This window comes from Eimeria mitis, genomic scaffold, assembly GCF_000499745.2.
Source record: "Eimeria mitis Houghton genomic scaffold, Emh_scaff963, whole genome shotgun sequence".
In the NCBI taxonomy this organism is placed as follows: domain Eukaryota; phylum Apicomplexa; class Conoidasida; order Eucoccidiorida; family Eimeriidae; genus Eimeria; species Eimeria mitis.
The window spans coordinates 33-13,560 of record NW_024016810.1 but is presented as its reverse complement, the minus strand read 5'-3'; the positions used below and the strand labels follow the sequence as shown (position 1 = coordinate 13,560).

The following is a 13,528-nucleotide window of genomic DNA, read 5'->3' as shown; positions in this document are numbered from 1 at the left end:
TTCTCTGCTATCATCACTTTCATCCTTTCCTTTGTTATGTTACAGAATCGGGCACAGAATTGCTGTCTCACATGTTCCCAATCAGTCAGTGGTCCTCCCGTACGACGCAAGTACAACCAGTAACCCAAGGCTTCGCCCGTCAGATATCGTTTTAGTTCTTCTCCCCACTGCCGAGCTTCCAGCCCCCGTTCAACGAAATATATCTCCACACGATCGAGGAAATTCCTCATGTTCTTGCCGTCCTCGTACCCTATGGCAATCTGGGGCGCATGTCCTAACCCCAGTGCCATCTGAGAGACAAATTGCCGAAATAACTGGGACATTCCCTGTTCCATCCAGGCTTGATTCATTTCAGGTTCCTAGCGTCCCCCAGCGTCGCGGTCCGGGTTTCTCGGTATCGGTCGGCCTACCCCTGCGGTGGGTTGGCTGATCTCGCGACCGGGTTCTGTTCACTTCGATTCAATAGGATGCCCCGCGGTTTCCTTACTAGATACAACTATATTCGGCATTCCTGCGTTCGATTCTAGTGGAGGTTGTATCACTTTTCCGTTGCGTAGATGCCTGTCCATCCCCGTGGTTCACTTAGGTGCGAAGGTCACTTCGGGTTTTGTGGGAGAAAAAAAAGGATTTTCTTCTCCTTTAAGTCAAACTCAATAATTTTCTCATTCCATTTTAATTTTATTCTGGGAACGGTCCCCAAATGTAGTGCACAGCGACCCTTTGCTGTCACTACGTATGAACCCTAAGCTACGTGGCTGAGCGCACACTCTGCTTCTAAGGATCTAAACTCGTAATTCTCGCTATTCTCACTATAATATCCATTGACTATTCAAAAAGCATTGGAGTTCCTGATTTCTTCCTGAAGGAAATCCTCAGAAGAATAGAACTCCTCCTGACCCTCGTTGAGGGTCAGTATCAGAGTCACAGCCTCACACCCAGCCCCCACGCAGGTGCCGACTGGTGAGCACTCCGATCCTATTATGCATCTTCTCTTATGTAAGGATGTCCTAACTCCTGAGATATTCTATAGTATGTAATCCTTTTCATGATACTGGGCCTCTAGAGGCCACACCGAGGAGCTATTGTAGTCCCCGTGCACTACAGCAGCAGCAGCAGCAGCAGCAAGCGTTAACACGTTCGTGCTGTGCACAGCAGGAGACCGTGTTGCTGCTGGCGGAGTTTTTGGCTTCTGCCTGTTTTTTTGATTCTCGCCTCACACCAGGTCCTTGCTGCTGCTGCTGCTGCTGCTGTACCCTCTGCTGCGGAGACACCAGAAGGACCCCAACCCGCAGCAAGCAGCCGGCAGAGAGCACCTGCAGCTGCTGCTGCAGCAACTTGCAGCAGCAGAAGAAATTCCCTTGTCGTCCCTTCAGCAGCAGCAAAGGCAGCTCGTGCCACAGCAGCTGCAGCTGCTGCTGTGCCCTAGCCTATTCTCCCCGGGTGCAGCTGCAAAGGCAACAGGATGCAGGCAGCTGATGGGGACTTCGGTGCTGCTGCTGCGTGTGTATCTCCGCATTCGGAAGCAGCAGCAGTGGCAGCCGAGCCGCTTCCCGCTACAGTGTCTCTGCAGGAACTCGAGCGACTGCTGCAGGATGTGTGGGGAGCGGAGAGGGATGCCAAATGCAGAGTGCTGCTGCTGTTGCAGCAGGGGGAGGAGCGGCTGCGGGACATGCAACTATCGCTGCAGCAGCAGCAGCAGCAGTCGGAGCAGGTGTGCCGACGGGTGCCGCAGCTCCACCAGCAACTCCTGGGGAAGGGCATCTCGAGGAGACCCCTGGCTTTGCGACTTCAGGAACGGGAACAGCAGCAGCAACAACTGCTGCTGCAGCTGCGCTGTATTCAGGAAGTAGAGGCGTGCCTGCTGCTGCTTCAAGAGGTGCAGCACGACCTGGAAGCCTGTGGTTTACTGGTGCAACGGCAGCAACTTGCCGTTGCTGCTGCAACCCTGCGACAATGCGCCCTGAAGCGGCTGTTGCCGCTGCTAAGAGCGACAACAGGAAGGCAAGAGCCCGCTATTGTGGCGGAGCTGCATCAGCAGTTTGCTGAGGTGTACGGCCACCTCGTGGAGGCCCTTGACTTGCAGCTGCAGCAGCACCTCAAGCTCGCCCCGCAGCAGATCACCGTCAACTCTCTCATTTACAGCAGCGCCAGCAATAGCAGCAACAGCAGGAAAGAAGCTAGCAGCAGCTCCGTGGCCACAGAGGCACCCGGAATGGCTACACGCAACGACACTGCAGCGTCAGAGGCCTCTGCAGCAGCAGCAGCTGCGGGTGCTGAGGCCTCTGCAGCAGCACCAGCCGCTGGTGCTGCAGAAATAAAGGAAAGAACAGCAAGAGAAGCAGCAGAAAGAAAAACAGCAGCAGCAGAATTTCCCTACCTACGTTTAAGAGATGTGTGGGAGGCGTTGAATTGTCTTGGGCTACTGCGCCGCCGCCTGTACACTTTAACTGAAGCTATCAGCAACAACGCCCTGCATCCGCTGCTCGCTGCTGTTGTTGCTGGCAGTCGCGCCAGAAACAATAACAGCAAGAAGCTTCTGGTTTTCTCAAGTGNAGCTCCAGATGGGACACCTGCAGCAGCAGCAGGTGCAGCAGCCGCAGGTGCAGGAGAAGCAGCAGCGGTTGCTTCTTTAACGCCGCAGGGTGTATTGCTGGTGGTGCAGTCGCTGCTGCAGTTCCTGTTGCAGCACGCAACTGGCGGCCACCCAATGTGTCTTAGGGTTTGGGCTCCGTTGCTGCAGCGACAGCTGCAGCAGCAACTGGGAAAGCTGTTCCTGCAGCAGGCTGCCAAGCAGCTTTGGCTGGAGCCAAAACCAGAAGCAGCAGCAGCAGCAACGGCAGGAGCAACAGCACACGCTCTACCATTTCTTGCGGTGGCGTCGGCTGCTGCTGGGATTGTACAGACGGAGCTGTTCCTCCTGCAGCAGGGCGTACTCCAGCAGCAGGAGCTGCTGCCCCTGCTTCAGCAACAGGGCAGCGGAGCTTCGTGGAAAGCCTTACATTTGCTGGCTCAGGAGGACAGACGGCGTCAGGTTGAGCTGCAGGCAGCAGCACGGCAGCTGCTGCAGCAAACATTAGCTACAGCGGCAGCTGCTGCTGCTGAGCAAGACACAATGTTGGCTACAGAGGACAGCGTCCCTGGTGGCATTTACGAGTTTCTGCTGCCGCAAGGTCTTCCCATGCAGCAGCAACCGCAACAGCAGCAGCAGCAGCGTCTGCTGCTGCTTCAGTGCATTGCTGAGGAGGCAGATGTGTCTCTCGTGCAGCTCGCGCCGCTGCGGATTACGCGCCAAACGTGGCTTCTGCTGCAACTTCTGCAGTCGCTGCTTAGGGGAGCAGCAGCTGCTGCTTCCACCTGCACTTGCAGCAGCTGGAGGAGCGGTGGCGGTGGTGGGTGCGGTGTTAACGCTGTGCCGTGTTGGTGCAGCAGCAGGCGCGGGGGGCTCCACGGTTTCTGCAGCAGCAGCTGCTGCTGCTGCAGCCGTATCGCCCTCCGTGCAGAAGTTGCTGCAGTCGTATCGATAGCGGATTTATTCTTGCTGCTGAGACCCTTGGGAGCCTTAGCGGAGAGCCAAGCAACAGAGCCTACTGTAGCAGGGGGTTCTGCTGTTGCGACAACCCCGGCTGTGCCGGCCGATGCTGGTGGCGCTGCTGCACTTGCTGCTGCAGTGCCAACCCACCTCCGGGCCCTGGCGCTGAGGTGGACAGACACTGAAGTTCTCTCACGCTGGATGACGCGGCTGCCGCTGCTGCTCTCCGCTGCTGCAGGCGCTGCAAGCAAAGGTTCCTACGAGAACTGCTCATGCAGCAGCAAAAGCAGGTGCTGCCCTTGCCCTGGTGGTGCAGCGCGGCGCGCCTTCACGGTGTGGGGGGATTCATTGCCTCTCTTTGACGCCATTGGTGCTGCTTCTGTTACACCCGAAACTGCGGCAGCAGCGGGGAAGGAGCAGCAGGAGGCACCATTCGGGCAGCAGCTCGCAGAGATCGTGGTTGCATTGAAGCGGCAGCAAGAGGAGTCGTATGTTTGTCTAGTTTGGGCCCTGAAACAGGGGCTGCAGCAAGCAGCAAAGGAGCTCATTCAAATCCTTACGAATGCATCAAGAAGCAGCAACAACAGTAAAAGCAGCCTCGAAATTCATGTGGAAGCAGCTGCGGGCCTCCTTACGCAGCGCCTCCATAGTGCAGCCCTCGACTTACTACCCCTATTACCGCTGCAGGTCCGCCCTAAACTCTAGACCCTTGGCCTTCCAACAAACCCCAAACCCTCATAAATCGCGTGTCACTTAAAAAGAGATGGTTCTTCTCGGCGCATGCCGCTGCTGCAGATGCAGAAGTCCTGTGCAGCAGCTGCTGCTGCAGCTCGGGTACAAAAGCGGCAGCAGTAACAGCTGCGCTGCTGAATGCTGATACTGTTGTTTCTATTGTTGTTTTTGTCGCAGGTATACGCGGAAGTCGTGGGCCTTGCAGCAGACTGTCTCCTAGACTGCGTGCTGCGGGGCATTGTTGCTGTTGCAGTTGCTGCAGCAGCAGGTGTCAGTACACCGGAAGCAGCAGCAGCTGCAGCTGGCAGCAGCATATCTCGAGCCGCAGCGCAGCGCATGGGTCCCATTTGCTGCAGGCTGCTGCAGCGCGTATGCGCTCAGGTCGAAGCAACGCTGGTTCTGCACCTCTCGCATCAGCATTTGAGGCCTGAAGCAGCAGCGGCAGCAACTGCTGCTGTTGCTCCTGCTGGGGACGCTCTGGCTTCTCTTCTCAGGAGAATGGGGGCTTCNGGCACAGCATTGCAGCGAAGACGCTCCCACTTCCGCAGGTAGAGTTGCTAGTGGAGCTGCTGTGCGCATTGAGGAGCTTGTGCCGCTGCTTCGTGTTGCTGCTGCCATTCAGCAGCTGCTTGAGGCGGACGTGCTGCTGCTCCTGCAGCTCGCCGCAACGCATGCGCTGCTGCTGCAGCAGACGTTTAGCCCAGTAGAACAGCGGCTGGCTTTGATATCTCTCAACCCATTTATTGGGGGAGCACCGCTAGGGGCCCGTAAGGAAGTCTTTTGCGGCTTCACCGCAAGCCCTTGAGGGTCCGCACCCTCCATGGGGCATAAAATGGGGCCCCGAACAACTGTTTAAAGGCTTTGCAGCCTTGGGTTTCTTCGGTTTTTTCAAGGCCCGCTTGCTGCTGATTGCTTGGGAGCCCCTGCATGTCGCTGTGCATGTTCAGCTCCATATGCTTGCGTAGAGCTGCACTAAACCCTAAACTGTTTACAGCACCTCAGTGTGTGGGGCTAAGCAGCCAACTGTAAGCCTCTGAGAATATGAAGAGCCGTGGCCTCCTCTTACGGCCCTACAGCCGGCAGTGCGTGCAGCCGCAGCTGTTGCTGCTGCTGCCGCAGAACGGGGCTACCGTTCTGCNTCCAGGGGCTCCAGATGTTGCTGCTCTGGCTGCAGCTGTTGCTGCAGCTGCAGCAGACGATGTTAGACGTTGGTTTGGGCTCGCCTTTCATCTGCAGCACGGATGAACTTGAGGATATCTCCTCGGGCTCCCTTGTTCCAGCTGAGGGGCCCTCCATCGGTCTGAGCCATAAGACGGCCATTTATAAAACTTAGAGACACCTGCAGCAGCAAATAAATGCAAACAGCAACAGCACGTGCACGCAAATAGCTGTAAATCAGACACACAAATAACGAAAGCAGCCATGTAACGGCGGAAAACGCAGGCAAGTAGCAGCAACGGAGACAGGGGTAATCACGAAGACAGGTGATGGAAGATAAAGCTGAAACAAAAGATATGGAGAGGGACGGAGATAAAAGCAGAGACAGAGGCGAGCGCTAAGATATACGTAAGGACAAATATAAAGGCAAAGATATGGACACAGAGAGAAGAAGGAAACAGAGCCAAGAACAAGGGCAGCAGAGAGAAAGACAGAGCTTATTCCGAAAACAAAGCCAAATGGCAGACCACGGATGAATGCAAGGACGGAGACAAAGATAGATCTGTATGTGAAGCATATTGGAAGAGACAGACGCCTTCCACCCACTTGGGTGTCCCCATAGAAGTAAACGCCTTCATTGACTTTGGTCCAGCGCTGAAGTCCTTCATTACTGTTGTGCACTTCAGCTAAAGCAGCGTCTAGGGGCCCCCAAGCAGTCCTGGGATGTTCGCCTCCGCACACGCACCCGCGGGGCCCCCCTGAAGCAGACGGACGCACAGTAGCAGCAGGGAGCGGCAGAGAGATGCAGACAGGTCTGGCGAAAACAAAAGTAGGACTCTGCTCGCTAATCAGAAAATGGAAGCGTACAACGAAACGCGTGGATCTTTTTGTGTGCACAATATACAAGCACACCTGTACATATATATATATATATATATATATATATATATATATATTGTACATATATATTTGAAAAGAGCATAGGTAAGTGAATGGATATAAGGTAGGGGTGCGAACATACCGTCTGCCTCTGCGCAGTTGGCTGGACTTTGGACATATGGCTCTTTCGGGAGCGCGATGGGTCTCACGGGACCCCGGGGGGTCAAAGGGGCCCCCAAGGCACCCCCTGCCTCTGCGGCAGCTTTTTCGAGCTGTTGCTTCTCAAGAATCAGCAGGCTTATTTCCCTCCGCTGCTCCTGCAGCAGCTGCTGCAGCTGCTGCTGCTGCACCCGTGTCCCGCGAGGGTTTAGCGGGGCCCCTTTCTGGATGCCGCTGCGGGACTCTTCCTGGACTGGCGCTCTGGAGGTGCCCTTGCAGGAGGCCTCTCTGGATGCGTATTGTGGGCCCCTCCAAGGGCTGCTCTTACTGCGACTCGTAGACCGGTGAGAGTGTTCTGTTTCAGCTGAGGGGAGGCGGGAGTGTTCCGGGTGCCCCCTCTTGGGCCCCTCCCGGTGGCCTCCTGGCCTTTTCGCCTCATTCAGTGCCTTCAGATGCTTCTGCAAAGACTCCTCGCGCAGCCTCTGCGATTCCGTTGAACGCAGCAGACGGGGTGGGCATGTGGAGGCCCACCCTCGCCCATGGGGGCCCGAGGGGGCCTCCACAGGGGAGCTCCAGGGCGCCACCTCAAGGGCGCCCCCTTTTCTTCCTTGTATGGCGCCGTTCTGTGCCCCCACCTTCGTTAGTCCAGTTGTCTGGACCTCCTCGATGGGGTTTTCCGGGGGTATTGCCTGCTGGCCCCTGAGCGGCCCCTTGCAGAGGCCCCTGAGGGAACCCTTTGGATAGTTCCTTGAGCGGCCCCCTTGGGGCCGCGTTGAGCTGTTTCCGGACTCCAAAAGGCCCCCTAATTTAGGATTGCTCTCAGATGAAGGCAGGCGCGTAGATCCTTCCGAATCTCTTTGCTCATCGAGGGGACCTCCCATGGAGCCGGGGGCCCTCGAGGATAGCGGGCTTCTGAAGTCGCAGCGGCACCATCTTGTCTCGTGGGCAGAGTCTTCCGCAGTCTGCTGCTGTTTCAAGTGCTGCAGCAGCTCTTCCTGCATCTGCTGCTGCTGTTGCTGCTGCTGCAACAGCTGCTGCTGTACGTGCTGTAGCATAGGTTCTATCCCCGCCTCCCTCGTAACACGCCGACCCACGCTGGGCCCGCCTAATGGCTGCTGCTGATGTTGCTTCCGTTGTTGCTGCTGTTGCTCCTGTTGCTGCTGCAAGGCGTCCTGTGTCTCTGCGAGTTGCTGCCGCTGATGGTCCAGGATTTGCTGCTGCAATTCTCGCTGCTGCTGCAGCTGTCGCTGCAGCGCTTGATGCTGGTGCAGCAGCTGCACACCTTGGGCCCTAAGAGAGGCTTGCATGTCTGCTTGCTGTTGCAACAGGAGCTGCTGCTGCTGCTGATGCCTCCCTCGCTTCTCTGCGAGCTCTGCCTCCTGCCTCTGGAGCTGCTCTCGCAGCTCAGCCAGTTGCTGCTGTTGTTGCTGCTGCACCCTCTTTTCCGCAGCGAATTCGTCTTGAGCTTTCTGAAAGGCCGCCTGCTGCTCTTCAAGCCGCCGTTGCTGTTTCTGCTGTGCCTCCGCTGCTGCCTGTTGCTGTTGTTGCTGCGACTTCAGGGCCTCCTGCTGCTGCTGCAGCAGCAGCAAACTCTTCTCTACCTCTCGCTGCTTCGTGTCCACTTCTTGCCGTTGCTTGGCTAGCACTTCCTTCTGTTGCTCAATAAGCTGCAGGAGCTGCTGCTGCCGCTGGTGCTGCCGCTGCAGCTGCTGCAATTGCACCGCTCGCTGCAGTCTCTGCTTCTGCTCGGAGGCCCCCTCAAACAGGGCCAAAAGTGCCTCCTTATCAGCTAGCTGCTGCTCGACGTGCTGCAGCTCTGCAGCTAGCCGCTGTTGCTGCTCCGTGGCATCTTCGCTTTCGAGCTGCTGGTGCTGTTGCTGCTGCTGTTGCAGGTCTTCTCCCTCTCGATCTAACTCCTGCTGCGAGTCCCGCTGCTGATGCTGGCGCATGGCCTGCCGTCCCTGCTGCTCGTGTTGCTGCAGTTCCTGCAGCTCCTGCTGTAGCTCCTGTTGCAGCTCCTGCTGGAACTCGTGCTGCAGCTCGTGCTGCAGCTCCTTCTGCAGTGCCTGTTGTTGCTGCTTTTGCGTATTCGACCAGACTCCCATCTGGCCGGGATGTAGCAGCAATTGCTGGTGTTTCTGCCGCCTTTGCTGCTGGACTTGTGCCTCCTGATTCCTCTGCATTCTTAGCGCCTGTAGTTTCTCCTGCTGCTGTGTCTGTACCGGCCTTTGTATGTGCCCCTGTTGCAGTTGTAGTCCCAGCCCCTGCAGCTGCCGGTGTTGCTGCTGCTCTAGATCTAGCAGCTGCTGCCCCTGGCCCTGCTGCATTCTCAATCCCTGTAGCTTCTGCTGTAATTCGAGCACCTGTTGCTCGGAATTTGGTGTCTCTCCCTGCAGAAGCAGGTCCGGCCTCTGCTGATGCTGCTGTTGCTGCAGGGGAGCCGCCCAGTTGGTTCCGAGTTGCCATTGCTGTTGCGGTGCGTCAGGGACTCCGGCGCGCTGCTGATGATGTCCTGATAAAGAAACGGAAGTTCCTTCTAGCTCATCTAGTGCTGATTCTGGTGCTGCTGCCGCTCCTGGTTTTGCGAAAGTGTGTTGTTGCTGGTGGAGGTTCAACTGTGTAGGTGCTTCCGCTGTTTGAGATATGGAAGGCCTCGCCAAGCATGCATGAGGCCCCTCAGGGCGATTTGATGCTGGTAGTGGCGGCACAATACAGTAAATTCTGCTGCAGTGGCGGCTAAGGACCGCAGATTCTGCCTCGCTGCAGGGAGTGATATTTGTGAAGCGAGATAACATTGCACTGAGACCCAGCTGCTGCAACGCAGGGTGCTGCTGCTTCTGCTGCAAGTGTTGCTGCTGCGTGTGCTGCTGCTGCTGCTGCGTGGGGCAGAGCGAAGGGCTCAGGGTTTCCCCGTGAGAGATACTTGCAACAGGGAGGCCTCCAACATGGGGCCCCTTCTGGCTGGAGGCAAGGGCTGTCTGGGGCCTGAAGTCACGAGCGTAGCGTGGCATGTCTGCTCCCGGCCTAGACAGAATGCATTGGTAGCCACTAGTCCCTGCTGCTGCTGTTGTCGCGGTTGCTGCAACTGCAGCAGGTGCCCCCCGTTCGTGGCGCAGCAGCGCGGGGCGCTGCAAGGCCATGGGAATCATGAAGCTTGAACTTCACAACCTAGTTACTGAACCCCGATCCATAGAAACTAAACCGTAAATCAAAGGTCCTAAAGCCTAATCCCTAAACCCTAACCCCGAATCCACTGCGTCTCGCGTTGACTCAGCCCGCCTCGTTGCAGCGGTCAGCCGGACTTCGGCGGCGCTCCTTGGGCAGGGCAGCAGCTGCTGCAAACGGTGAGAAGACGAAAGCTGCTGGTTAAATAAATGAAACAAAAGATATACGATGCCAAAATGTCTATTACACAGCCTGTATAGGTGCCGAGGTCTCGATGTCCTGCCGGAGGTCGGCGGCCTTCGAGGCCCGACCCGTCGAGATGTCCGGGGGCGGCGGCGGTGTCCGTTTGTCTTTTTCCATCGCACTCGCGGTCGAAGTGCACTGAAATTTATCTTTTTCACTCCTTCATTTACTTCGGCTTAACACGTTTAAACATTTTAGCCCCACAGCACAGAGGCGGATGACCGCCAGTACCTGCACACCACTGCAGCAGCTGCAGCAGCAGCAGCAGCCCCGTTTCGGCCGGGGCCGTTGGGAGACAGCGGGCGGTAGCAGCAGTAGGGGCTTCCAAGGGATTTGGATAGACAAAAAGGATTAATGATTGCAGCAACATCTAAGCGAAGTGAATCAATCAAGGGGTCGAATGGGGCCATAACCTCCGCTACTGTGTGAACACGCGCAAACTACGGACAAGGCGCAGGACTGCAGTTACCTGCCGCTGCATCTACACACCTGTAGCAGCACATTAGAGGGCCCTTCCCCTAGAGCCCAGGGTCACCCCCTGGAAGATAGAAACCTAGGAACCCCTCCAGGGCCCCCAGCTAGACTTGAGCAGTAGGGCCCACGAAGCGTCTCGAACTTGGACGAGCGGAAAGCAGCAAAAAAAGCAAAGGGCTGCAACGATGAACCTATCTGCTGCAGGGGCCAGCGGGTCCCTCACTATCTCTAAGGAGGCTCGAGGGTTCGGGGGCCCCTCCAGTGGTGTCGGTGACAGAAAAGTACACGAGCTAACCCTAAACCCTAAATCCCCACCGTTTTCGCGACTGAGGAGTCACTATCGAGCAGTAGACAACTAAAGACTAAAGCAAAGAACATATAACTGAGAACAAAAGTGGAAATCCACGGAAATCAGTGAAAACAGCCAAACAAACAAAAGTTGAGAAAGAACAAAAGAGAAACCGTCAAACCCTCAAACATCCGGGGTGTGCACAGGGGGCGTTCTGGGAGGAGAGCAGCAACCAACATGAGAGCAACTGGCCCAGAGCAAAGAACACCATCGGTAGGATGCTGCTACAGCTGCTACGGCTGCTATTATTCTGCTATTGTTGATAGTACTACCCTGCCAAGTGCTGCAGCTACTTTGGATGTTGGTGCTACTGCTGGTGCTCTTGCTGCACCTGCTACGAATTCTTCTGCGTGCTCCTGCTGGTGCTCATGAAGGGCTCTGAAGGGAGCAACAGCTTCTGCAGTTGCAGGAATTATGGTGTTCGTTGCTTTAGTTCGCTCGAGCGGGGAAAAAACGTACTGGCTGCTGCTCCGTTCAGTTTAACTGGGAATAAGGGTTTGCGTTTCTCTGCTTCTACATCGCCAGTACCTATTTTGCTCTCTAAGGCTCCCTTTGCGTTTTTTGCTTTGTTTCATCTCGGCTTCTTCTCTCCGCTGACGTTGATTTGGTCATTGTGCTTGCTCATCGCGCTGCTTCTATCTGGAGCGATAGGAAACTGCACCGGTGTCTCCAAGGCCCATGCAGAGGTGAGGCCCGTGCATGCAGCCCAAAAGACGGATACCGTCCTGCAGCCGCAGTTGTAACATCCGTAGAAGAAGCCATCAAAGCTACTGCAGAAGCAATACCAACCGTAGCAGCAGCACCAGCAACTGCACGAGCGACAACAGTACCATGACTGGCATGAGCAGCGGCAGGAGAAATGCAAACAACAACAGTTGCGATAACAACAACAGCAGGTGCACCAGCACGAACAAAGGCAGCAGGACGAGAAACAGTAACAACATCAACAGTAACTTGCGTAGGCTTTGCATTTGGATTTCCACTGTGTCTCTGCGCTGTAGTTCTCGGTGGAGGAGCTGCTCCAGAATTTGTCCAAGGACAGCACCCCTCAGCAGTGAGCCTGTTGCTGGTGCCTCTGGTACTGCCAGTGTTGTTGTTGTTAGCGTCGTTGCTGTGCTGGTGTTAACGCTGATATTACACTATTTCTGTAGGGCAATGTTTTTGCTTGTATGGCATTGCTCATCTGGAATCAGTGAGTTTCCGTTTTCGCTTTTGATTGGATTCCTTGTTGGAAGAGATGAAAGGCCAACGAGGCCCGTTAGACAGGACACAAGTGCTGGAACACAAAGAAAACCAACGTATTTTGTGTTGCCTCCTGCGCACAGCCCAACTCCAACAGCCGAAAGGAGCCCGCAGGCCGCCAACAGCGGCAGCAATGGCAACAGCAGCAACAGCAATAGCAACAGCAGCAGCAACGGGGCGTGCAGCAAGCCCCTTTCTGTTTTTTCTGTCCACGGTTCAGCTCAACTCCCCTATGCGACGTCGGGAGTTGAATCCGGAATGAGCAACACAGGCAAGAGAGGTGCTTGGGGCAGCTATTGAAGCACACAAAAACTGCTGATTTGCGTTTGTCGCCAGAGCCACAAGTTCGCTGCTGCACGGAGCTGCATAGTAGCAATAGCGCTGCATGCAAGAGAAAGAGAAGACAGAGACAACGTCTGCATGCATTACGGAGGGGGAAGCACTACTCAATTTCCTTTTTGACGTCCAGTCGAACATACCAGGCTACTGCTGCCAGCATGGCCCAAAGTTTGTGTTGGATCTAGTGATCACGGTTCGGGCCTAGAGCGCAGGGTCCACGGAATAGGGCTTAAGGCATGCGGTCTGTGTGGTGGAATTTGTGCATATCGTAGGGCCCGAGGCTGCCCTTGAACTGAACACAGCAGAGACTGTAAGCCCAATACACAAGAGAATTCTTACGCTCTGCTCACAAACACGGGCAGCGGGAGCAACAGCAGCTTCCTAAGCACAATCATCGGCATAAGGGGGAGCAGGATCCGCACCGCCGGCAAAGGCGGCAGCATAAGCAGGAGTAGCAAAGAGATGAGCAGCAACGCAAACATCAACGGAAACAGCACATGGAGCAGAAGCCAAAGCAGCACCATGTCCAGCAGTAGCATGTAACGAAGGCTAAAAGAAAGGTTTAGGGTGAGTTTTCAGTTGGCCGCGGGTGCTGCGTACAGACTGCAGGGGCCCCCTGGGACATGGACAACTTATTAGGTTTGAAGCGGGTGGGCCCCAAGGGTCCCTCACCTGGCAGTAGCAGCGCGCACCAAGCTGCAACCTCTGGTGCGGCTCAACCTGCCCAAGTTGTTGCAACCTCCGAAGCATTGGGATCCAATGAGGTGGTCATGGACACTTCCAAAGAGCTCCGTGCCTCTGCAGATGCAACAGTGAGGTGTCTCTTCTCCGTTCTCGTTGTAGCAGTTCTGTTGAGATGTTACGTACAAGTTGCTAGAGAGACTGTTCCTTCTTGGCTTGGCTTTGCTTTGGACTAGACGATAAACTGCCTGTTGGTTGTCTTAAACCCTTGGCATGCTCCTTTGGTTTGAGCATTATATTGATGGCTGTTTGCATCGAAGCTGCAACTTGTCTGTTGTTTCTCTCGAAACAACAATACGTTTGGCGTTTGTGTTGGAGAAAGGAATGGCCTCTTGTCATACTGTTGTCAATTCTTCTAAAACAATGCATTGTTTGCTGTCTATGCTAAAGCAATGATTTGTTTGCCGTTACGCGGAACCCGTTACCAATGTGGCATTTTTATCAGCCTACTGCCCTTTCTGTTGTTTATACTGAAACATTAACCTATTTGTGCTCATTTTAAAGCTCTAACTTAGTCG

The 13,528-nt window shown here is 55.4% G+C and overlaps 3 protein-coding genes across 3 annotated transcripts; 2 read left to right on the top strand and 1 right to left on the bottom strand.

Annotated features, from left to right (window-relative positions):
- Positions 1-1,462: 1,462 nt before the first annotated feature.
- Positions 1,463-4,813, top strand: EMH_0026210 (uncharacterized protein; the record flags this gene model as incomplete). Its single annotated transcript, XM_038021968.1, is given in 4 exon segments — positions 1,463-2,552; positions 2,556-4,216; positions 4,439-4,770; positions 4,774-4,813. Coding segments are annotated over 4 exon segments (3,123 nt in total).
- Positions 4,814-5,462: 649 nt separating this feature from the next.
- On the bottom strand, positions 5,463-9,597 carry EMH_0026200 (uncharacterized protein; the record flags this gene model as incomplete). Its single annotated transcript, XM_038021967.1, has 3 exons — positions 5,463-5,600; positions 6,026-6,177; positions 6,441-9,597. 3 exons carry the CDS (start codon positions 9,595-9,597, stop codon positions 5,463-5,465), a joined length of 3,447 nt encoding a protein of 1,148 aa, XP_037879151.1.
- A 1,769-nt stretch (positions 9,598-11,366) lies between these two features.
- On the top strand, positions 11,367-13,186 carry EMH_0026190 (uncharacterized protein; the record flags this gene model as incomplete). The annotated part of the gene is made up of 4 exons (XM_038021966.1): positions 11,367-11,374; positions 12,014-12,210; positions 12,542-12,579; positions 12,872-13,186. The coding sequence occupies 4 exons, from the start codon at positions 11,367-11,369 to the stop codon at positions 13,184-13,186; spliced, it is 558 nt and encodes a 185-aa protein (XP_037879150.1).
- Between the last annotated feature and the right edge of the window lie 342 nt (positions 13,187-13,528).